General features: G+C 43.2%; 1 protein-coding gene across 2 annotated transcripts in view; it reads right to left on the reverse strand.

Annotated features, from left to right (window-relative positions):
• Window positions 1–9,156: 9,156 nt before the first annotated feature.
• vps9d1 (VPS9 domain containing 1) overlaps window positions 9,157–26,121 on the reverse strand; it is a 29,601-nt gene continuing 12,636 nt past the window's right edge. The window contains exons 5-16 of one of the 2 annotated variants that reach the window (XM_029757861.1): window positions 23,960–24,074; window positions 17,998–18,060; window positions 17,137–17,189; window positions 16,747–16,834; window positions 16,516–16,601; window positions 15,945–16,414; window positions 15,726–15,855; window positions 15,093–15,298; window positions 14,718–14,796; window positions 12,714–12,818; window positions 11,564–11,680; window positions 9,157–10,400 (exon numbers count right to left, since the gene is read on the reverse strand). In XM_029757861.1, coding sequence (XP_029613721.1) covers window positions 11,569–11,680; window positions 12,714–12,818; window positions 14,718–14,796; window positions 15,093–15,298; window positions 15,726–15,855; window positions 15,945–16,414; window positions 16,516–16,601; window positions 16,747–16,834; window positions 17,137–17,189; window positions 17,998–18,060; window positions 23,960–24,074 — 1,507 coding nt within the window. In that variant the 3' untranslated portion in view covers window positions 9,157–10,400; window positions 11,564–11,568. Of the gene's footprint in view, window positions 10,444–11,563; window positions 11,681–12,713; window positions 12,819–14,717; window positions 14,797–15,092; window positions 15,299–15,725; window positions 15,856–15,944; window positions 16,415–16,515; window positions 16,602–16,746; window positions 16,835–17,136; window positions 17,190–17,997; window positions 18,061–23,959; window positions 24,075–26,121 lie in introns of both variants that reach the window. The other variant, XM_029757860.1, reaches the window with a different exon arrangement.

Genomic DNA, 26,121 nt, shown 5'->3' on the forward strand with positions numbered 1-26,121 from the left:
GCCACCCTTTGCCTTGATGACAGCTTTGAACACTTGGCATTCTATCAACCAGATTCATGAGGTAGTCACCTGGAATGCATTTCAATTAACAGATGTGCATTGTTAAAAGTAAAAAAAGAAATGTCCCTTTTTCAGGACCCTGTCTTTCAAAGATAATTCGTAAAAATCCAAATAACTTCACAGATCTTAATTGTAAAGGGTTTAAACACTGTTTCCCATGCTTGTTCAATGAACCATAAACAATTAATGAACATGCACCTGTGGAATGGTCGTTAAGACACTAACAGCTTACAGACGGTAGGCAATTAAGGTCACAGTTATGAAAACTTAGGACACTAAAGAGGCCTTTCTACTGACTCTGAAAAACACCAAAAGAAAGATGCCCAGGGTACCTGCTCATCTGTGTGAACGTGACTTAGGCATGCTACAAGGAGGCATGAGGACTGCAGATATGGTCAGGGCAATAAATTGCCATGTCCGTACTGTGAGACGCCTAACACAGCACTACAGGGAGACAGGACGGACAGCTGATCGTCCTCGCAGTGGCAGACCACGTGTAACAACACCTGCACAGGATAGGTACATCTGAACATCACACCTGCGGGACAGGTACAGGATGGAAACAACAACTCCCCGAGTTACACCAGGAATGCATAATCCCTCCATCAGTGCTTAGACTGTCCGCAATAGGCTGAGAGAGGCTGGACTGAAGGATTGTAGGCCTGTTGTAAGGCAGGTCCTCACCAGACATCACCGGCAACAAAGTCGCCTATGGGCACAAGCCCACCGTCGCTGGACCGGACAGGACTGGCATAAAGTGCTCTTCACTGACAAATTGCGGTTTTGTCTCACCAGGGGTGATGGTTAGATTCGCGTTTATCGTCGAATGAATGAGCGTTACACCAAGGCCTGTACTCTGGAGCGGGATCGATTTAGAGGTGGAGGGTCCGTCATGGTCTGGGGCGGTGTGTCACAGCATCATTGGACTGAGCTTGTTGTCATTGCAGGCAATCTCAACGCTGTGCGTTACAGGGAAGACATCCTTCTCCCTCATATGGTACCCTTCGTGCAGGCTCATCCTGACATGACCCTCCAGCATGACAATGCCACCAGCCATACTGCACGTTCTGTGTGGGATTTCCTACAAGACAGGAATGTTTTGCCATGGCCAGCGAAGAGCTCGGATCTCAATCCCATTGAGCACGTCTGGGACCTGTTGGTTCGGAGGGTGAGGGCTAAGGCCATTCCTCCCAGAAATGTCCGGGAACTTGCAGGTGCCTTGGTGGAAGAGTGGGGTAACATCTCACAGCAAGAACTATCAAATCTGGTGCAGTCCATGAGGAGGAGATGCACTGCAGTACTTAATGCAGCTGGTGGCCACACCAGATACTGGCTGTTACTTTTGATTTTGACCCCCGCTTTGTTCAGGGACACATTATTCTATTTCTGTTAGTCACATGTCTGTGAAACTTGTTCAGTTTATGTCTCAGTTGTTGAATCTTATGTTCATACAAACATTTACACATGTTAAGTTTGCTGAAAATAAACGCAGTTGACAGTGAGAGGACGTTTATTTTTTTGATGAGTTATATATATATATATATTTATGAACTCAGTGGGGTTAGTAGAATACACAACGTGCAATTTAGAAATGTGTTTCTTCATCAGCAGTGTTTCTCTTATGTCAGTCACTAACAGTCACTTAATTAGCCCGTGTCAGCTAATATTTTTAAGACCGGTAAGTTAGTCTAGCCAGCTATCTGAATTTCTAGTATACATGGTCAAATTACAGACCGAGGAGGCACCCATTGATTTTGTAAATCACTCTCATTCAAATCCAATTTGTCACATACACGTGTTTAGCAGATGTTATAGCAGGTGTAACAAAATGCTTGTGTTTCTAGCTCCAACAGTGCAGTAATATTTAACAATACAAACAATCTAAAGTAAAGGAATTTATTTGATTTGATTTTTTATTTATTTCACCTTTATTTAACCAGGTAGGCAAGTTGAGAACAAGTTCTCATTTACAATTGTGACCTGGCCAAGGTAAAGCAAAGCAGTTTGACACATACAACAACAGAGTTACACATGGAGTAAAACAAACATACAGTCAATAGTACAGTAGAAAAATAAGTCTATATACAATGTGAGCAAATGAGGTGAGATAAGGGAGGTAAAGGCAAAAAAAGGCCATTGTGGCAAAGTAAATACAATATAGCAAGTAAAACACTGGAATGGTAGATTTGTAGTGGAAGAAAGTGCAAAGTAGAAAAATAAATAATGGGGTGCAAAGGAGCAAAATAAATAAATACAGTAGGGAAGAGGTAGTTGTTTGGGATAAATTATAGATGGGCTATGTACATGTGCAGTGATCTGTGAGCTGCTCTGACAGCTGGTGCTTAAAGCTAGTGAGGGAGATAAGTGTTTCCAGTTTCAGAGATTTTTGTAGTTCGTTCCAGTCATTGGCAGCGGAGAACTGGAAGGAGAGATGGCCAAAGGAGGAATTGGCTTTGGGCTTGACCAGAGATATATCTGCTGGAGCGCGTGCTACAGGTGGGTGCTGCTATGGTGACCAGTGAGCTGAGATAAGGGGGGACTTTACCTAGCAGGGTCTTGTAGATGACCTGGAGCCAGTGGGTTTGGCGACGAGTATGAAGTGAGGGCCAGCCAACGAGAGCGTACAGGTCGCAGTGGTGGGTAGTATATGGGGCTTTGGTGACAAAACGGATGGCACTGTGATAGACTGCATCCAGTTTATTGAGTAGGGTATTGGAGGCTATTTTGTAAATGACATCGCCGAAGTCAAGGATCGGTAGGATGGTCAGTTTTACGAGGGTATGTTTGGCAGCATGAGTGAAGGATGCTTTATTGCGAAATAGGAAGCCAATTCTAGATTTAACTTTAGATTGGAGATGTTTGATGTGAGTCTGGAAGGAGAGCTTACAGTCTAACCAGACACCTAGGTATTTGTAGTTGTCCACATATTCTAAGTAAGAACCGTCCAGAGTAGTGATGCTGGACGGGCGGGCAGGTGCGGGCAGCGATCGGTTGAAGAGCATGCATTTAGTTTTACTTATATTTAAGAGCAGTTGGAGGCTACGGAAGGAGAGTTGTATGGCATTGAAGCTTGTCTGGAGGGTTGTTAACACAGTGTCCAAAGAAGGGCCAGAAGTATACAGAATGGTGTCGTCTGCATAGAAGTGGATCAGAGACTCACCAGCAGCAAGAGCGACATAATTGATGTATACAGAGAAAAGAGTTGGCCCAAGAATTGAACCCTGTGGCACCCCCATAGAGACTACCAGAGGCCCGGACAACAAGCCCTCCGATTTGACATAAGTCAAAACAAAATGTGTAGAATTGCAGGATATTTCCTTAAAAGCTGCACACATTTCTCTCCCGCTTATGGCCAAATCAGTAGAATTGCATGAAATTTGTTATAAAATTGCAAAATATTCTCTCCATTGGCAAAATGTGTAGATTTACATCAAGGAAATTAACTCCAACACCATTTTTCTCTCCGTTGTCAAGAGAAGGGCCGCCAAAATGTTGGAGCAGTGATTGTTGGAATGGTGCAGGGATTGTGTCTTGCAAGGAGAGAAGGCTTGGACTGAGTACAGTCTGTTATGGCATAATGGACCCTGATAGGACCCGGGCTCTGACAGGGATTTCAGCTTTTATGTAGGTGACAAGGTAAGTGGACTGGAAGAGATTCAATGGGACTTGCAGTGAGCAAGAGATCTGCATTAAAGTTATTAATGTTCTCCACAGGCGAAGGAGAGGGTATTCCGGGTTGGGGGAGGTTGTCTACAGACTCCTCCTGATTCAGAGTGGCATGTTTTCTCCTCTGGTCTGGAAACTCTCTGAACAGTCCAGCCATCTGCCCCACAGAGCCTACGTCTTCTCCTTCTCCCTGCCCAGCCTCCAGCACACAGCTCCGTCAGGTTTACACTGCCCCAACCACTCTGGCTGGGGCTAAGTCTTCCTTTTCTAATCAAATCTTCATCCTAATTCATTAGACTCTAGCATCAGTCGACTCACTTTGTGCAGAGGGGAGGGGCATGTAGCAGGGCTGTGTAAGGATTTGGTTGACTGTTTCAAATTTTGATTGGGCATATCGTATCAGAAGTGAGTTTGAATGGGAATGAACACATTCTCAAAATGATTTTTTTCCCCTCGACTTCTTTATAGTTAAGTCCTATAGGTTCTGTCACACACACACATTTATAATAACCACCCAGTCCAAGACACTCCACACAAATTAAGATGAAGGTTTATTGTGGTTTTTCCAATAAAATAGCATATTGATTCCGACTCAAACTAACATACAGTGAGGGAAAAAAGTATTTGATCCCCTGCTGATTTTGTACGTTTGCCCACTGACAAAGAAATGATCAGTCTATAATTTTAATGGTAGGTTTATTTGAACAGTGAGAGCCAGAATAACAACAACAAAATCCATAAAAACGCATGTCAAAAATGTTAGAAATTGACGTTTTCATCAAGGATCCCTCTGTACTTTGCTCCGTTCAGCTTTCCCTAAATCCTGACTAGTCTCCCAGTCCCTGCTGCAGAAAAACAACCCCACAGGTTGATGCCGCCACCACCATGCTTCACCGTAGGTATGGTGCCAGGTTTCCTCCAGACGTGACGCTTGGCATTCAAGCCAAAGAGATCAAACTTGGTTTCATCAGACCAGAGAATCTTGTTTCTCGGTCTGAGAGTCCTTTAAGGTGCCTTTTGGAAAACTCCAAGTGGGCTGTCATGTGCCTTTTACTGAGGCGGGGTTTCAGTCTGGCCCCTCTACCATAAAGGCCTGATTGGTGGAGTGCTGCAGAGATGGTTGTCCTTCTGGAAGGCTCACCCATCTCTGCAGAGGAACTCTGGAGCTTTGTCAGAGTGACCATCAGGTTCTTGGTCACCTCCCTGACCAAGGTCCTTTTCCCTCAATTGCTCAGTTTGGCTGGGCGGACAGCTCTTCTTCCATTTAAGAATGACAGAGGCCACTGTGTTCTTAGGGACCTTCAATGCTGCAGAACGTTTTTGGTACCCTTCCCCAGATCTGTGCCTCAATACAATCCTGTCTCAGGGCTCTGAGGACAATTCCTTTGACCTCATGGCTTGGTTTCTGCTCTGACATGCACTGTCAACTGTAGGACCTTATAGAGACAGACGTGCCTTTCCAAATCATGCTCATCAATTGAAAAAAATAATTAATATATATATATATATAATTCCAATTTAGCATTAATACTGGAGTGATAGATGTGCAGATGATGTGCAAGTAGAGATCCTGGGTTGCAAAAGAGGAAAAACTTACCACAGATGGACTCCAATCAAGTTGTAGAAACAATAGCTCAATTTAGCAAAGGGTCTAAATACTTATTTAAATAAGGTATGTTTTTTTATTTAAGAAATCTGAAGAAAAAAAATATCTAAAAATGTAGTCATTATGGGGCAATGTGTATAGATAAGTAATTTGTTTTCCTCATTTTTAGAATGAGGCTGTAAAGTAAAAATGTGAAAAAAGTCAAGGTGTCTGAATAATTGCCGAATGTTTACATACACTTAGGTTGGAGTCATTAAAACTCATTTTTCAACCACTCCACAAATTTCATGTTAACAAACTATAGTTTTGGCAAGTCGATTAGGACATCTACTTTGTGCATGACACAAGTAATTTTTCAAACAATTGTTTAAGACAGATTATTTCACTTATAATTCACTGTATCACAATTCCAGTGGGTCAGCAGTTTACGTACACTAAGTTCACTGTGCCTTTAAACAGCTTGGAAAATTCCAAAACATGATGTCATGGATTTAGAAGTTTCTGATAGGCTAATTGACATAATTTGAGTCAATTGGAGGTGTACCTGTGGATGCATTTCAAGGCCTACCTTCAAACTCAGTGCCTCTTTGCTTCACATCAAGGGAAAAATCAAAAGAAAATCAGCCAAGACCTCAGGAAAAATAATTGTAGACCTCCACAAGTCTGGTTCATCCTTGTGAGCAATTTCCAAATGCCTGAAGGTACCACGTTCATCTGTACAAACAATAGTACGCAAGTATAAACATCATGGGACCACGCAGCCATCATACATGCTCAGGAAGGAGACGCGTTCTGTCTCCTAGAGATGAATGTACTTTGGTGCTTAAAGTGCAAATAAATCCCAGAACAACAGCAAAGGACCTTGTGAAGATGCTGGAGGATACAGGCACAAAAGTATCTATATCCACAGTAAAACGAGTCCTATATCGACACAACCTGAAAGGCCTCTCAGAAAAGGAAGAAGCCACTGCTCCAAAACCGCCATAAAAAAGCCAGACTACGGTTTGCAACTGCACATGGGGACAAAGATTGAACTTTATGGAGAAATGTCCTCTGGTCTGATGAAACAAAATTAGAACTGTTTGGCCATAATGACCATCGTTATGTTTGGAGGAAAAAGGGGGATGCTTGCAAGCCAAAAACCACCATCCAAACCGTGAAGCATGGGGGTGGCAGTATCATGGTGTGGGGGTGCTTTGCTGCAGGAGGGACTGGTGCACTTCACAAAATAGATGGCATCATGAGGAAGGAAAATTATATGGATATATTGAAGCAACATCAAGACATCAGTCAGGAAGTTAAAGCTTCGTCACAAATGGGTCTTCCAAATGGACAATGACCCCAAGCATACTTCCAAAGTTGTGGCAAAATGGCTATAGGACAACAAAGTCAAGGTATTGGAGTGCCCATCACAAAGCCCTGACCTCAATCCCATAGAACATTTGTGGGCAGAACTGAAAAAGCATGTGTGAGTAAGGAGGCCTACAAACCTGACTCAATTACACCAGCTCTGTCAGGAGGAATGGACCAACATTCACCCAACTTGTTGTGGGAAGCTTGCGGAAGGCTACCCGAAAGGTTTGACCCAGGTTAAACAATTTAAAGGCAATGCTACCAAATACTAATTGAGTGTATGTAAACTTCTGACCCACTGGGAATGTGATGAAAGAAATAAAAGTTTAAATAAACCATCTCTACTATTATTCTGACATTTCACATTCTTAAAATAAAATGATGATGCTATAGCTGACCAAAGACAGGGATTTTTTTACTGGGATTACATTTCAGGAATTGTGAAAAACTGAGTTTAAATGCATTTGGCTAACATGCATGTAAACTTCCGACTTCAACTATGTACACACACAAATTGGGTTTGGCAGACGCCAGGAGAACGCTACCTGCCCGAATGCATAGTGCCAGCTGTAAAGTTTAGTGGAGGAGGAATAACGGACTGGGGCTGTTTTTCATGGTTCAGGCTAGGCCCCTTAGTTCCAGTGAAGGGAAATCTTAATGCTACAGCATACAATGACATTCTAGACAATTCTGTGCTTCCAACTTTGTAGCAACAGTTTGGTGAAGGCCCCTTTCCTGTTTCAGCATGACAATGGCCGTGTGCACAAAGCGAGGTCCATACAGAAATGTTTTGCCGAGATTGGTGGAAGAACTGCACTGGCCTGCACAGAGCCCTGATCTCAACCCCATCAAACACCTTTGGGATGAATTGGAACAGCGACTTCAAGCCAGGCCTAATCGCCCAATATCAGGTCCCGACCTCACTAACGCTCGTGGCTGAATGGAATTAAGTCCCTGCAGCAATGTTCCAACATCTAGTGGAAAACCTTCCCAGAAGAGTGGAGACTATTATAGCAGCAAAGGGGGATACTGGCCCCATATTAATACCCATGATTTTGGAATGAGATATTCAACAAGCAGGTACCCACATTTTTGTTCATGCAGTGTAGATGTGTAGAGAAGAGAAAAGACATTGGTTAAATTTTTTTTTTTTTTTTTTAAGTAGTCAGCCTGGAACGTGACCATTGCCTTTATCTCCAGTGCTTTGAGTGACTGTTAGAGCCTGGTAGAAACTAACTAGTCACCTCTCAGCACATGTCCCCTAGACACTATAAAACATAGAAATAGAATCCAAATATCCAGACAACTGGACTCCATTTCTAAACATTCTTAAAAAAAAAAATTATACATCTGTTACGCACACCTCTTGGAGGAGGGAACGCAACACCCTGCTACACTCAACTCCCCGTGGAGTGAAAGAGGTATGGGATTGCAGGTGCGGGTACAGATGACAGAGGCAGAGAATTTTATCGCAGGGAATTTATTTCCTTCACACGGTAATTTGGGGAAAAGGGGCTGGACGGAACCAAAGCAAAGAGAGTAAAAAGTTAAAGAGCCCCCTCTCCTACCTTACCTACCCATTACTTACCCATCTTAGCACCACCTGGCACGCCAATACAGGGGATGGTCCGCCCAGGTCTTACCTAGTGTGCATAGACATAGTAAATACTACGGGTATATGTATGCCCACAGGCCTCTTGCCTAAGCACTCCCAAGGTGCCTTCCCCTTCGGGAACAAAAATAGTAATTATTCTAACGTAAAGTGAACAAATTCAATAATCAAAAGTCCTTTTGACATACGTCTGCAGAACCAGCTACAAAATACTTCACAACAATTATACAGACCAACAACAAAACACAGGACATACTAAGAAGCTCTCTCTCCTAACAAAGCAACACTGGCTTTTATCCAGCTGGGGAAGGAGTTTATAATTGCCGACAGCTGTATCTCCTGACGAGAGGGCGGGGTCAGAGCGCCAATCTGAAATGGGGCCGACCAATAAGCTGCTTTGGACTTCAGGAAGCCCTTTCCTAAAATATACATACACAAACAAACCCAAAACACAGAAACTGGGGAATGTAACATCACCGGGGCTAAGCTTCCTGCCATCCAGGACCTATATACTAGGCAGTGTCAGAGGAAGGCCCCAAAAAAAAAATCAAAGACTCCAGTCACCCAAGTAATAGACGGTTCGCTCTGCTACCGCATGGCAAGCGGTTCTGGAGCGCAAAGTCTAGGTCCAAAAGGCTCCTCAACAGCTTCTACCCCCAAGCCATAAGACTGCTAAACAATTAGTCAAATGGCCACCCGGACTATGTGCATTGACCCCCCCTATTTTATTACATAACTTATATTTATTAAACTTTAGTTTATTTAGTAAATATTTTCTTAACTGCATTGTTGATTAAGGGCTTGTAAGTAAGCGTTTCACGGTAAGGTCTGTTGTATTCGGCGCATGTGACAAATAAAATTTGATTTGATAAAACTTTAATTAACATGCCTCAACCTAATACTGTAATAACACCAGTTCATGATAAATTCATGTTAAATTCTGTAAGTATAAAACACCATTGTTGTGAAAACATTAAACCATGATGTCAAAATGCCTTTCATATCTTAGCAGTCCCTGCTGCTTTAACATTTCATCTGCAAGTGCATGCTTGCGCGCACACTATTACAGTGATTTTGTTTAAGTGATGGGGATTTCAGAAGTGGGACAAACCTAAAGTGCAAAAGTTATAATTAAAAAGTAAGTATTACCAATTTCTGTTCTAAGATGCTCCTAAAGAGCAATTAAACACACCCCCTTGTGAATCCCCTCTATAACGCCATCCACCCAAGAGCACAAAATACAAAAGATTACTTCTAAATATCTCCCAACAAGTTATTACTAACTAATTTGAACAAGAAATTTGTTTTAAATCATGGTCACATGGGGGCCCCATATCTCAATTTTGCATGTACTTTTACACAGAGGATTTGTTCCCACACATTATTGCACACACACACACACACACACACATTCTCAGGTAGCACAATAAATACCAACCTAGTTCTTTAGCATTATCCTAAAACATCTCCTGAATGCAAGGATTAAAATGAAACTAGAATCTAAATACATCTAAAGGCATCCGGGTCTTCATTTCCACATCTCCTCTCCTAAAATAAGAATCATTTATCATAATATACTGGAAGCATCTACACAATCATTTATCAATCCATGCTTTTTTAGAGTTTCAAAAATACACACATTTTGCTCTATGGTGGTAAATGACAGGGTCAGTTCATAAATGAAAGCAATAAAAATGAGCAATATTGGACAATAGCGATAAAATATTTTCCAGACCTCAGTGACTTATGACAAAGCTTCAAGCATTTGACCTAATTGACCCTCAAATAAGGGGCCTCACAACCAAAGACGCTGTAGTCCATCCAGACCATTCCACATTGCAGCTAGTCCAAGTAACAATCAACAGGCCATGTCAAATCACTTGGCTGAACACACTTGGCTGAACACAAACAGAACTTGGAAATTATGTCCAGCCCATCAGAACCATTGTTGCATAGAAACTACAGTTCAATAGGGATCACTTTAAAAAATAAAAAAAAATGTGTTTGAAAGCCGAAGTATAGGATCCTTTCTTGCGCAGAACATCTGAATTAAGTTGAATGGTGGTCCAGGCTGCAGCTAACAGGCACTGCCACTCCAGAGCACTGCAACAAGGGGAAATACTGGTTTCCATTTCAAAGCAGCACTCTGAAACAGCAAACAATAAGCACTCAATTCATTGGTACCCAACACCCAGATACACAATGTGAGACCAACAATGTGCTCAAGTGTCCTGTTACTGTATTTAATGGATGCCCTTTCAATCAATAAACTTGTGGGTTGAATGTTCTTAAGTGTAAAAAAGTAGCTATTCGCTTGGTCCAGGGTTGCATTCCGATCCGTTACCCTTCTACCCAAAGTGTACACTTGCTTACACCCCCTCATGGAGTTAAAAGCATTGGATTAGTGTAAGCATGGGCTAGGGAGTTTCCCTTTTACACCAGTCCATTCCTTCTGACATCCATAAGGGGTGAAAGAGTCCACACTTCAGTGAGAATCAGACTATAGCACTAGCCTGCACCTCCATGTTATGTAGAAGTGCAGTAACAAGCCCATGTGTGTAGTTATACAGAATCAATTCAGATCAACAGGAGCTGAATTAAGAATGCCAATAATCCCCAAATAAAATGATTCGATTAAACTCCGTAAAACATTGATTGACCACTCAATGAGAAAAGGCTACAGGGACACTCCAAATCACCCCCCTTTATATCCATGGCGACAACGGACTGTTCCATTTAGGACGCATGAATTGGGAGGAGATCGGATTGACGTTTAAACTAAATCTGTTATTCCATCTGAAATGTGAAACAGAGGAGTCCTTCTCATAACTGAACAGCCTTGCATAACTGACAGAGCACACTTTTAAGTCAAATGTTTAGTTAGCATGGATTAATTATGTCACCGGGAGTTTAGGTGGGACTGTTTGATGATGTCACATAGAATTTACACAGGGATTAATTCTCCAGCTCTGGGAAGACTGCTCAATGGCCCGCTATACTATACGACATCCAACTTCATAGATACTGAGAACAATGAACCCTCCAACCCCAATCAGTTCAATCACTTCTAGTTGGGCCCTTCTCAATGTTATCATAGAATTCTCAACTTAACATTTCACTTCATTTTACCATTGTTAAGGGTAACATAAAAACAATTGAGATTAAAAACGAAATAATATTGAAGAATTGCCTCTAAATGAGGATGCATTTGAGAAAGATCTTGTTTGTACTCAGTGTGACTTTTGATCATCTTGGATGTATATTACCTGTATCAGGCAGATTTAGTGTTGTGCAACTGAAAACCTCCTGTGTGCAATGACTCCACATATTGCAGAGCACTTTGCATAGAGGTCAAGCAGTAGCCCTCCTCTCCAATCAGATACCTGAGATAGAGAAGAACTGTTAGAACTCTCTGCACCATTGTTGTACAATTTACAGACAGATCAATAAAAGAAATTCAACATAACCGCATCTTGGTAATCATCATTGTAGATGGAGTGATTGAATACCAACACCTGATATGTTATTCATTTATTCCATTTTGCCCTTAACAAATCAACGCTCACATCATTTCCTTCTGAGGATTACCATAAAGATGGTTTTATGCAACAACTTCCCTCATATCAGACCATACCATGACTAAACAAGGCAAATGGTCCAGTAAAACAAGTTTTTTTTCCTGGCCCATCTGTATATAAAAGGGGGAGGGAAGAGCAGATTTGTGGGGAGGATGAAAAGGGGGGGACAGTAAGCAGGGTGGAGGTTTTCTTAAGGGAGCAGTGAAAGGCCTGAGCCTCAAGTCAACTCTGGGTGACCTTAAGCTAATGAGACCAAGACACGAGAGCAACTCATGCCAGGGCTGTGTGTGTGAGAGTGAGTGAGAGAAAGAGAGATCGAAAGATATCTATCCTTAAGCTTCTATGGTGGGGGTGGGCAGGGGGCGCGTGCTTTTATAGGCATGTAAATAACATCACCCCATCCTCTTTACTTTTTGACGTGTCATTCTGGAAATCACAGCAATAATTCCTACATGGGGGGCCCGCCTCGGTAGGGCCTTGGACCCAGTGAGCCCAGCCTTCCCTACACTCTGCTCTTCCAAACCACTGAGCTGTATAAACATCAAGTAGGCTTTTATTTGTATTTTTATTGGAAAGGAAAACCAAACCAGAATATCCCCACATTCCTTTATCACTGCCAATCTAACCAGCCTATTAAAGGCTGTTTTTACTAAGATAAATAGAGCTCTCGGGTGTGGTCTGAGCTGACACGCAAGGGGAAACTGATACAGACTAAGCCAGAGGGTGACAGTCTACAGAGTCAGAAGTTGAGATTGGAGGGGGAGAGGTACAATGGAGTTGGGGACATGTTTTCTGTGAGGTGAACTTTTAAAAGTGTGTGTGTAAGTTGGAGACCTACCCTTCATGAATGAACTCCTCCAGGGCAGCACACTCTGACACCAGCTGAGGCAGCTCACAGTGCAGAGCCACATAGGAGAGGATGGGCAACAAGTCATCTGCCCCACTAACAAAGAAACAGAAGAAGCCAAGTGATTACAAACAGTTAAAAATGAAATGAAATCATATTTGAAATGGTTGTGTTAGAATTCAAGTGTTAAAAACTTTTATAATCTGTTGTGGTACACATTTTCACTAATGATAATATCTCCACTGGTCCAGTGACCCTTGTTAATCACCCATCACACGCAATCACAGATTGCTTTGCGTGAGAAGGTGGATGACTGTCCCCTTACTGACCCAGCCAGAGGTAACCAAATCCCTGGCATGCAAGTTAAAGAGGTGTGGACCGTGTCATATAACCCCAGAGAGCCAGGGCTCACACTTTACACCCATAATCAAAACCAAAAAAATAAAAAAATAAAACAAATCACACCCTCCTTAACTGTAAATACGCACAGACACATACATTCCTAGAACCTTCAAATTAGTGTCTACAAATTCCAGTTTTAGCATAAATATTAAATTCAGGGTCAAACATGAAACGTCATAATGCAACCAGTCATAGACAAAGTTGACATAATTAAAAAGCCAGTACATTATCAGAAAAATCAGATTGAAATCAAAAATGAAACGGTTAATTTGAGAAAAACATTTTGATATTGAAAAAGACAAAGTGAAGAGAGATGTAGAGGAGTGTGAGGGAGAAAAAGAAATTGAAATGGGAGTTGGTTCAGACAAAAGAGGATGGAGAAAACAAAATGAGCCCCCACCTGGTCAGAAACAATAGAAAGAATGAGACAAACAATGAATGAGGAAGTTGGCTGCGGACTGCGTGTGTGTGTGTGTGTGTGTGTGTGTGTGTAAAAAGGAAACGAAGGTGACAAGAAAAAAGGGAAAATGGAATGATAATGTTCACACATGCGTACTGCATTCATACTTTCATGTGAACACAATAGAAAGTAATTAGTGAGAATAATGGTCACATTGAACCCATTCATTCATTCTACAGTCTCAAACTGACTCCTCAGAATAGGAAGCACTTCTTTCAATAGTGTGGGCAACCTTTTTCTTCAAGTGAAACACACTGAACATTAAGAAGCAATGGAGAAAAGATATTACCCCCTAAAATGGAAACTGTTGTTAACAGTATGCCATGTTCAAAACCAAACATCACACACACCCCAAAATATCTTGACTAGACCTAGCTGACTAAACTCCACGCTGAAGGAAGTTCCTGATGAAACTCCACCAACAGAGTGGAGCAGAGACCAGGCTTTGTGGAATTCAGCTCCGACTACATTGATACAAGGAGACAGATACAGAGCATGAGCCTTTCTCTGAATGCCACTAAAACATTAATATGAGACAGAGAGAAAATGAGAGGGACAGAGATTTGTTTTGTTGGGCGGGGGAGCATAGAATTGGAGCCCACATCCTCTAACAGTTTCGTTTTAAAGGCGCCTTGTATAAGCTCATGCAATGGGCTACGATGCAGACAGCCGTTTACTGGGCGTCATTTAGGTAGCTTGTGGACTGGCTCTTAAACGTTTGTGATCTACCTCATCAGTTTCCTGCCTACACTGGCAAGCCTCGTTAAATCCTCAACTAGTAGACCCCTAAATCAAGCAAACAACCCAGTAAACTTCCTCACTATATTACTCGCCCCCCACCCAAACCTCGAGCATGACTTAGCGTCTACACTCTGTATTCCCTTCAGATGGTCTCTGACCTATAGCTCTTTCTGCTACTCAGTAGAGCTGCTTTCCCTCCCACGGCTCCTATGCTAGCTGGGACCTGCCTGGGTGGGTTCCAGACAAGGCAACCCACTTTGAGGGTCGGCCAGGATGAGGCCGCTATTTGAAATGTGTGCGAGTCAGAGAGTGAGAAAGAAAGAGAAATCAGCATAGTCCAGCATGTGAGCATGTTCATATTCATAAAAGCAATGTTGCAGTACTAGACTCACATGGCTGCTGTTTTGGAATCCGCCTCATGAAGGCAGCAGTAGTCCTCAGCACAAGCACAGATCAGACGCAATGTCCGAACTGCAACAGAACAGAAAGCAAAAACAAAGGTGACTCATAGATAGGCATATGGAAAACAACATCAATAACATTACACAATTAGACCAAACAAGTCAATTCAGCTTCCAGCCTGTCTAAAATAAAGTGTACTGGATGTTATTGTGCCAGAGAGACATGGATTTGTCCCCCATGCCATTCATTCAGCATTCAATAAACAATGGTGCTGGTAGAGATCAAATGCTTCCCCTGTATGAGCAATGTGAAGAACACTTCCCACACTATCATTGTCCAGTGAGGGTTTTAAGGGGTTCACTCACCAATGCACTCCAGCTTTTTCTGGGGACAGCAATCTCTGCACAGCAAGCGAAGCTCCTGCACTGCTGATTCATAGGGGTAGGAACCATGCATCACAACAGGGTCCTGGGGGTACAGTTTTGATGCGACACCAACGTCACCAGGTGAGGCATCCTGATACAGCCTCATACTGGACTCAAAGGACAGCTCCCTCTCTCTGTGGACCTTCCTGCATAGTCCAGGACACAAAGATGCAAGGGGTTACCCATGACTAATCAACAGGTTTTGTGACATGACTGACAGCCTGAACTACTTTCTAAATGGACATAAGATTGAATAGATCAACGAATGGTTGCACAACAAACTTGTAACAGGTCTAGAAATCATCTCACTAAACAGTTTCTACTTGTAGCCTACTGACGCCATCTACTGACCACTGCCTGACATCCGCCTCATTCTGCATACAAGGAGGTTTCAATCATCATCATGACAAAATATGTAAATGTGATCAGAGCAGCAAAATACATAGTGTTGGACTGGGTTTTAGTATATTGGCCATAAAAATGTAAGTAGTCGTATAAGCACTGACTGTAAATAAAAAGACTAGAAAATTGTAAAAAAGCAAAACGAGGGGATAAGTCTTGAAGCTGCTTTACCTGAAGAGGGTCAACAGAGGTCTCCAGATGGGAGTGAAGAAGGCTTCCTCTATGCTGGCCACACACAGGTCCTTAGAACTGGCTGTGTTCAGACACTCAAATGAGAGCAGACACAGAGACAGCAGTTGATCTGGAACACAAACAAATATGTTTATCATTTGTTCTATATATTTTCCATTAGAGAACACATTTCCTGTCAAAGTGAGGTTTACTACTAACCAATGGCAATATGGATGTCCTTCACTATAGCATTCAGGTGCTTTTTGAGAGCATGCATCTCCAAGTCCTGAACAAGGGACTCCTGATCTAACTGTGATGGTTCAAAGATCATGTCAGGGTCCCTATGAGAGGGGGCCCGGTCCATCTGTGTCAGGAACTGCTCCATATCCTCAAACAAATTCTCCCCGTCCAGAGTATGTGGCCCATCACTATCCAACTCCGCCTCGTTGTCATTATGGTCATGGGAGGAGGAGACATTGAAAGAGGCGTCGGAGGACAGACTGTGACCCGTGGCAGATTTTGAAACGTTCTGATGGGAGTCTGAGATCAACAAGCTCTGAGTGCTGCGGGAGGGTTTCATGGGCAGGGCAGGACTTGCAGGTAGACTCTTGCTCACGATTGGATAGAGCCTGTTGTAAACTCTGTACTGGAGCCTTTTCAGTAGCTTAATCACAGGGTGGTCTGGACAGCTAGGATACACAGAGCAGACAACACAAGTTACTCCTCTATTCAAATGGAAATTAAGTAACATTATGTTTGGCAAAATAGATGACTGCCTCGTGTTCAGTACCTGAGAAGACATGAAACAAGGCCGGTGACCAAGGTGGCATCATCAGGATTTTTCTTGAGTTTCGCTTTCCAAAGCTTGGGCCAGTCCTGTAAGTCAAACACATACACAGGATGAGGGCACAACTCGACAGCAGTCACTTAGCCAATAACCTTCTCATTCTCTGAAAACAAACACTAAAGTTCACTTATCAACACAAAGGCTGGTCAAGTTGTCACTGAACTCTGAACTCACATGATCTTGTTCATATTCCAAAATATTTGTGTACAGAACACGTTGTTCCTGTTCTTCTCCAGTAATTGTTCCAGACGCAGCAAACCTCCTGCATACAGCACAGACAGATTACTAATCTGATATATGGATGTAACTGGAGCTCAGCTCCAAGCACCATTCAATGACTTTCATTCATACTACATCAATCATGGGTGGATTGAGTGGTCAATGAAGGGAAATATTCTATACTTAACTGCAAGCACACAAGTATCGGCTTTCTGTTCTGATTCTAATCCCTACACAGTTATACTTCCGACATTTCTTATGCTGTTAGCCTGGAAGGTCATACAACTGTGAGACTTGTACTGTGATGTGTACCGAGCTCTACTGTCAGAGTGGATGAATGTTCACCTGTTGGCCTCCTCCTGCAGCCTCAGTCTCCTTTCCTCCATCTTCCTTTGGAGCTTCACAGACATTAAGGAACTCTTCCCAAATGTCCACTGGCTCTAAACATAATATAGCAGCTCACCCCAAAGCTATATGCCTACCACCATGGACAACCACTAGCATTCATTATCTCAGAAGGTGTTTACCTTTAAACACCAATAGGTCGATCACTATAATAGATGTAACCCTTTAGGCCACTCCTTGCGTGGTCTGCGGGTGTGTCCGGTACGCCAGTGCATGAGGTGTCTGGAATATGTGTTCCAAGGGTCACACGTAGGGATCCTTGAACCAAGATACCATCATTTGGTTCCTGGTCTTACTCAAGTGGACAGTCTTACCTAATAACCCCTAGACTTATATAATAATAATAATAATAATAATAATAATAATAATAATAATAATAATAATAATAAACTGACCCCGAAAGTCTAGCCTGACAAGTCGACAACTCACACCAAATTCTTCCGCTGCTCTGTCATTCGCTTCATACTTTCGTCTGAGACTGCCATCATTGAAATCGTTTGTGAAGATGAGGGGCATTGTACAAAACAAAGTCATCAGCAATTGGATCGTCTCTAACCAATCATAGTATCAAAGCCAATGACAATGTCAAACCGCTGTGTGTTCTGGCTCCGGCCCAACCCACAAATCAGACGGTCCTGAATGTGTTCGTATTCGGTGAAGGGTCGGGGAGGTACTCAGATCCAAACTCACTGCGGAGAAGAAACTAACGTCCGTGGGTGTGGCCTAGTGTTTGGCTGAAGCAAGGACTCTGGGTAGCCAGGCAACTGAAAGTCCACATTAAATATCAGAAACGAAGGATACAGCATCTTGCCTGGCCTTGGCAATAATCAGGTTCTCCATCATCTGCCTCTGAAGAGAGAGAGTCTGAAAGAAAATGTATAAATATTTTAGATTTCTATACCCTTTCTAGAGATGTTAAAAGCATGCATGTCAGATATCTCACACACAATGTAATTAGTAAATAAGACAAGCAATATTTTCCAGGAGGCAGAATTCTTGTTGAAAGGTAAACATAAAAAAATTATTATCACCTCAACACTACAACCAGTATTAGCCTGAGGTCGGCTAACTGCTGGCCGATTGCATTATATATGGCTTATCAGGGTCTGAACAATGAAACGTCATAGTTTAAGGGTTGTCATTGATTGCACTCGAGTAGGCTACTGAAGAAGTCACTCCTAACCACCCTGCGAGTATATACACGAGGAAGTCTGTGCTACATCTCTTAGTGTGCATAACGCATCATTGGAACAATTAAAGTACATGGATATAAAAAGTACGTGGACATCTGTTCGTCATTAATATGGAGTTGGTCCCCCCTTTGCTGCTATAACAGCCTTCCCTCTTCTGGGAAGGCTTTCCACAAGATGTTGGAACATTGCTGCGGGGACTTGTTTCCATTCAGCCACAAGAGCATTAGTGAGGTCGGGCACTGATGTTGGGCGATTAGGCCTGGCTTGTAGACGGTGTTCCATTTCATCCCATGTTTAATGGGGTTGAGGTCAGGGCTCTTTGCAGTCAAGTTCTTCCACACCGATCTTGACAAACCATTTCTGTATGGACCTCGCTTTGTGCACAGGGTCATTGTCATGCTAAAACAGGAAAGGGCTTTCCCCAAACTGTTGCCACAAAGTTGGAAGCACAGAATCGTAGGAAGCACAGAATCGTCTAGAATGTCATTGTATTCGGATTTCCCTTCACTGGAACTAAGGGCCTAGCCCCGAACCATAAAAAACAGCCTCAGACCATCATTCCTCCTCCACTAAACGTTACAGTTGGCACTATGCATTTGGGCAGGTTGCGTTCTCCTGGCATTTTCTAAACCCAGATTCGTCCCTTGGACTGCCATATGGTGAAGCTTGATTCATCAATCCAGAGAACACTTTTCCACTGCTACAGAGCCAACACTGCTCCCGGCGAACAGTTCTTGTGCTGACGATGCTTTCAGAGGCAGTTTTTTGGTAGTGAGTATTGCAACAGAGGACAGACAATTTTTATGCGCTATGAGCTTCAGCTCTCGGCGGTCCCGTTCTGTGAGCTTGTGGCCTACCACTCTGTAGATCATCACATTCTTCACCAACCTATTGATTTCATCTGAACACACTTGACACATGACCATACCTTTTGCAATTTCGGCACTGCAACGGCTTTCACAAATGCTCTCACTGCATATCTTACATATCCCAGTTTCACGAGTAGGCAGATACTTCTTCAAACATCAGTAAAACCGATTGACTTTCCTCCATCTATTACACGGTTTAGTCGACATGCTTTAACCACTCCTGGAATCTTCTGTGTAAGATAACTAATCACAATGTCCAACAACACTCCAGATATGACACCTTAAAAAAGAAAAAAAAAATTGGTAGTATCCTGTTTCGTCATGGCTGAACAAGGACAATATACATCTAGCTGGTTTGTCTATGTATCAGCAGGACAGAAAGGCAGCGTCGTGTAAGCTCAAGGGGGAGGTGTGTCTTTGTTAACAACAATTGGTTCACAATCTCTAATATTAAGGAAGTCTCGACGTTCTGCTCGCCTGAGTTAGAATACCTCATGATAAGCTGTGGACCACACTATTTACCAAGAGAGTTTATCTATATTTTTCGTAGCTGTCTATTTACCACCACAAACCGATGTTGGCGCACTCAACGAGCTGTATAGGGCAATAGGCAAATAAGAAAATACTCATGCAAAGGCGGCACTCCTGGTGGCCGGTGACTTTAATGCATGAAAACTGAAAACTGTCTTACCTCATTTCTACCAGCATGTCAGCTGTGTAACTAGAGGTGAAAAAAGAAAAACACCTGTAGATCACCTTTATTCGACACACAAAAACGCATACTAAGCTCTCCCTTGTCTTCCATTTGGCAAATCTGACCATAACGCTATCCTCCTGATTCCTGCTTACAAGAAGAAGAAAAAAACTCAAACAGGAAGTACCAGTGACACGCTCAATATGGAAGTGGTCCGATGGAGCGGATGCTAAACTACAGGACTGTTTCGCTAGCACCAGGATTCATCTGATGGCATTGAGGAGTTAACCACATCAGTCTTCATTAATAAGTGCATCAACGACGTCGTCCCTACAGTGACCGTTACAGGCAATTACAGGCAACATTCGTACTGTGCTAAAGGCTAGAGATGCCGCTTTCAAGGAGCGGGACACTAATCCGGATGCTTATAAGAAATCTCGCTACGACCTCCAATGAACCACCAAACAGGCAAAGCTTCAATACAGGACTAAGATCAAATCCTAATACATCGGCTCTGACACTTGTCAGACGTGGCAGGCCTTGCAAACTATCACAGATTTCAAAAGGGAAACCCAGCCACGAGCTGCCCAGAGACGTGAGCCTACTAGACAAGCTAAATGCCTTCTATGCTCACTTCGAGGCAAGCAACACTGAACCAATTGAGAGCACCAGCTGTCAGACGACTGTGTGATCACGTTCTCCGTAGCCGATGTGAGTAAGACCTTTAAAACAGGTTAACGTCACAAGGCCAGACTGATAACCAGGACACGTACTCAGAGCATCTTCACTGACATTTTCAACCTCTCCCCGACCCAGTCTGTAATACCTACATGTTTCAAGCAGACCACCATAGTGCCTGTGCCGAAGAACACCAAGGTAACCTGTCTATACGACTATCGCCCTGATGCACTCACATCTATCTGTAGCCATAAAATGCTTTGAAAGGCTGGTCATGGCTCACATCAACACCATAATCCCAGACACCCTTGACCTACTCCAATTTGCATACCACCCAAACGGATCCACAGATGAAGCTCTCGCTATTGTACTCCACACTGCCCTTTCTCACCTGGATAAGAGAAACACCTATGTAAGAATGCTGTTAATTGACTAAAGCTCAGCGTTCAACACCATAGTGCCCTCCAAGTTCATCACGAAGCTAAGGATCCTGGGACTGATCACCTCCCTCTGCAATGGGATCCTGGACTTCCTAACAGGCCGCAAACAGGTGGTGAGGGTAGGCAACAACACATCTGCCGTGCTTAGTCCCCTCCTGTACTCCTTGTTCACCCACGACTGCGTAGCAGTTCACCACTCCAACACCATAATTAAGTTTGATGACAACATGACAGTGGTAGGCCTGATCACCAACGACGATGAGAGCCTATAGGGAGTAGGTCAGTGACCTGGCAGTGTGGTGCCAGGACAACAACCTCTCCCTCAACATCAGCAAGACAAAGGAGCTGATCGTGGATTACAGGATACGGAGGGCTGAGCACGCCCCCATTCAGATCAACAGAGCTGTTGTGGAGCGGGTCGAGAGCTTCAAGTTCCTCTGTGTCCATGTCCCTAAGGATCTATCATGGTCCACACACACCAACGTAGTCGTGAAGAGGGCACAACAGCGCCTCTTCTCCCTCAGGAATCTGAAAAGATTTGGCATGGGCCCTCAGATCCTCAAAAAGTTCTAAAGCTGCACCATTGAGAGCATCTTTACTGGCTGCATCACAGCTTGGTATGGCAACTGCATCGCATCCGACCGCAAGGCGCTACAGAGGGTAGTGCGTATTGCCCAGTACATCACTGGGGCCGAGCTCCCTGTCATCCAGGACCCCTATACCAGACGGTGTCAGGAAGGCCCTAAAAGTTTTCCAAGACTCCAGCCACCCAAGTCATCACATACACTGCTGCTACTGTTTATTATCTGTCATGTGGACTATTCACTTTATTCCTAGTTGTACAGTACCAGTAAAATGTTTGGACACACCTGCTCATTTCAGGGTTTTTCTTAATTTTTTCTGTTTCTACATTGTAGAATAATAGTGAAGACATCAAAACTATGAAATAACACGTATGGAATCATGTAGTAACTACATTTAAAAAAAAAAAAAAAAAGTTAAACAAATCAAAATATATTTTATATTTGAGATTCTTCAAAAAGTAACAACCTTTGCCTTGATGACAGCTTTGCACACTGTGATGTCTACACTATTATTTTACAATGTAGTTACTTTAAATATTTTTGTATGCTAATTTCTTTCATTTTTTCTTCTCTTTTTATCCTTTTTTACTGAATATTTAGAACATACAATATACTTGTAGTTGTTGAGCGGCTTCACTACATCACATTAGTCATCTAACAGACTCACATCCAGAGTGACACACAGAAGCAACCAGGGTCAACGCCCTGCTCAAGGGAACGTCGACAGATCTCCCACAAGGTCTAAAACGGGGACCCGAATCAGCAATCCATCAGCCACCTGCCCAAGCTCCCAACCGCCAGGCCACCAGAACCAAGATCCCCACAGTTCCTCAAGAGCTGCCCCTCAACCATCCAAGACACCCACCGAGAATGTTTTTTTATTAAAAAAAATATACATAATTCCATTCCCCACCCCCCATGTACCAACAACAAACAAAATGAACAAAAAGGCAAAGAGAAAGGAAAACAACAATGCAAAAAAATATATAATAATTTTAAAAAATTAAAAATTAAAAATAACAAAAATAAAACTTGTCCAAACTTTTGACTGGTACTGTATGTACATATTGTCACGGCTCCTCCTCTGCAGTGCAGGGGCGGTTCCTCCTGCAGGCAGAGGAGGGTCGTTAGTGATTGGAGCCACCTGGGCTCAGGGTATAAAACTGCTCTCCTAACCTCTCTCTCTCCCTGCTCCTCCAGGTATGATCCTGTTTTGTTTGTTCCTTTGTAGGTTTATTTAGTTTCCACTCAGTCATGTTCACACACACACACACACACACATATTCACGCCTCCATACACCCTACATTATGACATTTCCACACCTCATTCCTTTTTCTTTGTTTAGAGTTAATAGTTTTGTTTTACAATAAAGAACCTTTTGAATTGGCCTATACCTGTTGTTGATGTCCCCTCATTTTTGCCACAGGCTATGAGCCGGCCTGTGACAATATCTACTCAATTACCTTGTCCCCCTGCACATCCTAACTCGGTACTGGTACCCTGTGTATGTAGCCAAGTTATCGTTACTCATTGTGTATGTATTATTACTTTTCTAATATTTCTCTCTCTGCATTGTTGGGAAGGGCCCATAAGTCCACACCCATTGTTTACGAAGCATGTGACAAATAAAATTGGATTTGATTGAACTGAAAATAAAAGCGCTCCATTTCAGATTCTGATCCTTTAAGGAGCCGCAATGCCGCCGCCTCCTCCTCCTCCTCTTTTGAGACAAAGGAACTCAAAACAAAACCACTCCTGGTCCCTCTGACTAGCTTTCTTAATGCCTCCTTTAACGTATTTGTGACCTCAAATTGATCATTGTTGACAAATTGCATTCCTACCAGAAACCGAAGTTCTTCCGTCTTCCATTCATTCTCAATTAATTCATTCAATCGCGCACCAGAATCAACCTGCACTTCCACCATTTTCCCTCCTGAGCTCTTGTTGGGTCCAACTTTGATTTTATACCAACATCTGGTACTCAAGTGTGTGTGTATGGCCGTGCACAGTATGTGTAGTGAATATAACAGCTGTGTGGATTTCAACCTTTCTGCTTTACTTTGGATGACATTTCAATTGTGACAAATTGAGGGATCTTGTTAGTAAACTTGCTGCTACTTTCATTCTAAGTTTAATAATGTGTGTCATATTACAGTAGAACAAAGCTAAAAAGAAAGTTTGTGATATCCACACAGACGTTATATCCACTACATAAAAGTTTGACACACACACATACAAACTTTGTTCAACTGAATATGGTGTGTGGTGTCTGTTTGGTATAAGTGACATAACACAAAAACTGACCAGAGAAGTCTTCTGTGTGCGGGCCTGAGCAGGGGGCAGTCGGGCCAGACGAGCTTCACAATTTGCTTTCAACTTCTGGTTCAACCGTGATGCCTCCTCTATGGGTGTAAGCTCCCTTTCATATACACAAAAACATACAGAAACGTTTTGTCTCATCTTACCAAAGGTTTAAAAAGTATCAAGTCTACAACTGGGGTGGGCACACTATGTGCATTCCAGTTCTGCAGTATTAAAATACTCTGCACTAACCAAGTCTGTCTTTAAGTAATTAAGAAAGAAATCCATAATATACACTGTGTACAAAACATTACGCCTCTTTCCATGACAGACTGACCAGGTAACTCCAAGTGAAAGCTATAATCCCTTGATGTCACTTGTTAAATCCACTTCAACCAATGTAGATGAAAGGGAGGAGACAAGTTAAAGGATTTTTAAGCCTTGAGACAGTGCCGTCGGAAAGTATTCAGACCCCTTGACTTTGCACATTTTGTTATGTTGCAGCCTTATTCTAAAATGTATTAAATAGTTTCCCCCTCATTCTACACACAATACACCATAATGACGAAGCAAAAACAGGTTTGGAGTGATCAAAGTCGGAGGGAGGCTGCGCCAAGCAGAAGTTTTGGATCCCGATGCTATCCACCCAAATATCCTTGACTCCAGACACCCTATTACCAGGCTCCTCATCAAGAGTTATGATGAGAGGCTTCTCCACCCAGGGCCAGAGAGAGTCTATGGGGAAATGAGGCGGGAGTACTGGATACTTGGAGGACGAGGAGCCATTCGTAAGCACCAGTAGGCCTGCGTGGAATGTCAGAGATGGCGGGCCAGAGCCACTGTGCCCAAAATGGCAGATTTACCCCCTGCTTGCTTGCGCCTCTTCAAACCACCCTTCTGGTCAACAGGAGTCGATTGCTTTGGCCCCTTGACGATCAAGCTAGGTCGTCGAGTGGAAAAGCGCTGGGGCATTCTATTCAAGTGTTTGACAACTAGATGTGTCCACCTGGACCTACTGGAGAGTTTGGATACTGAAGCCTTCCTCATGGCCCTACGGCGGTTTATCTCCCGACAGGGGGAAACCCTACGAGATCCTGGCTGACAGAGGCACAAACTTCAAGGCAGGAGAAGCCAGGTTGGAGGAAGCCTTCCAAGTCATGGAACCTAGCCTCCAGGATCAGCTGATGGAACAACAAATCTCATTCAAATTTAACCCTCCAGGAGCTCCTCATTTTGGAGGAACATGGGAGCGAGAGATCAAATCTGTAAAGACGGCCTTACGAGTCGTCCTGGGGGACCAAACTGTCACTGAAACTGTCTTGCGGACCGTCCTGATAGAGGTGGAAGGGATACTGAACTCCAAACCCTTGGGATATCTCTGCAGACATCGCTGACCCCGATCCGGTTACACCGAATATGCTCTTGATGGGACGCCGAGATGCGTCATTTCCTCAAGCCATGTATGCTGATACCAACCTCGTTGGCGACACAGCCAGATCTTGGCTGACCATTTCTGGGCCCGATTCATTAGGGATTACCTACCAAGTCTACAGCACAGAGGGAAATGGCGGAGAGAAATGGCCAGCCTGGAAACTGGCCAAGTCGTAATGATGGTGGACCCTCAGCTGCCTCGAGCCTCTTGGCCTGTGGGCCGTATCACAAAGACCATGCCTGGGACCGACGGTCGTGTTAGATCAGTGGAGATCCAGGTAAAGAACCGGACATATATCCGGCCAGTTGCCCGACTAATTCCTCTCCCTGAGATGACAGAGGACAGGGAGCAATGAGCCATTTTTGAGGAGAGTGGAATTTAACAAATTTCCGGGGTGGCTGTAGAAAAGGCCCATGGAGTTGGTGGAATAATCCTTTAATTCATTGCCACTTACTCAGTTGGGCAAGGGGCACTTTAATTAGGTCAAGTGGAAATGTCCGACAGATCTCAACTCCATAAAAGGAGGAAATCGCCATCGCCTGATTGCGCAGCTTTCTCAACTCTGTCTAATCCAGAAGTTCTGTGCGTCCATGAATCCACCGAATCTGTTACCTTTCATCTGAACTATCTGTTGCGGTTGGGAGAGTGGGCCATCAGTTGTTGTTTAGAGTTATTACAGCGGAGCGCAGCTTGGAGCGCACGCTTCAAACATATTGTGTAATGTGAATGGTCA

This window comes from Salmo trutta, chromosome 7 (assembly GCF_901001165.1).
Source record: "Salmo trutta chromosome 7, fSalTru1.1, whole genome shotgun sequence".
Lineage (NCBI taxonomy): Eukaryota > Metazoa > Chordata > Actinopteri > Salmoniformes > Salmonidae > Salmo > Salmo trutta.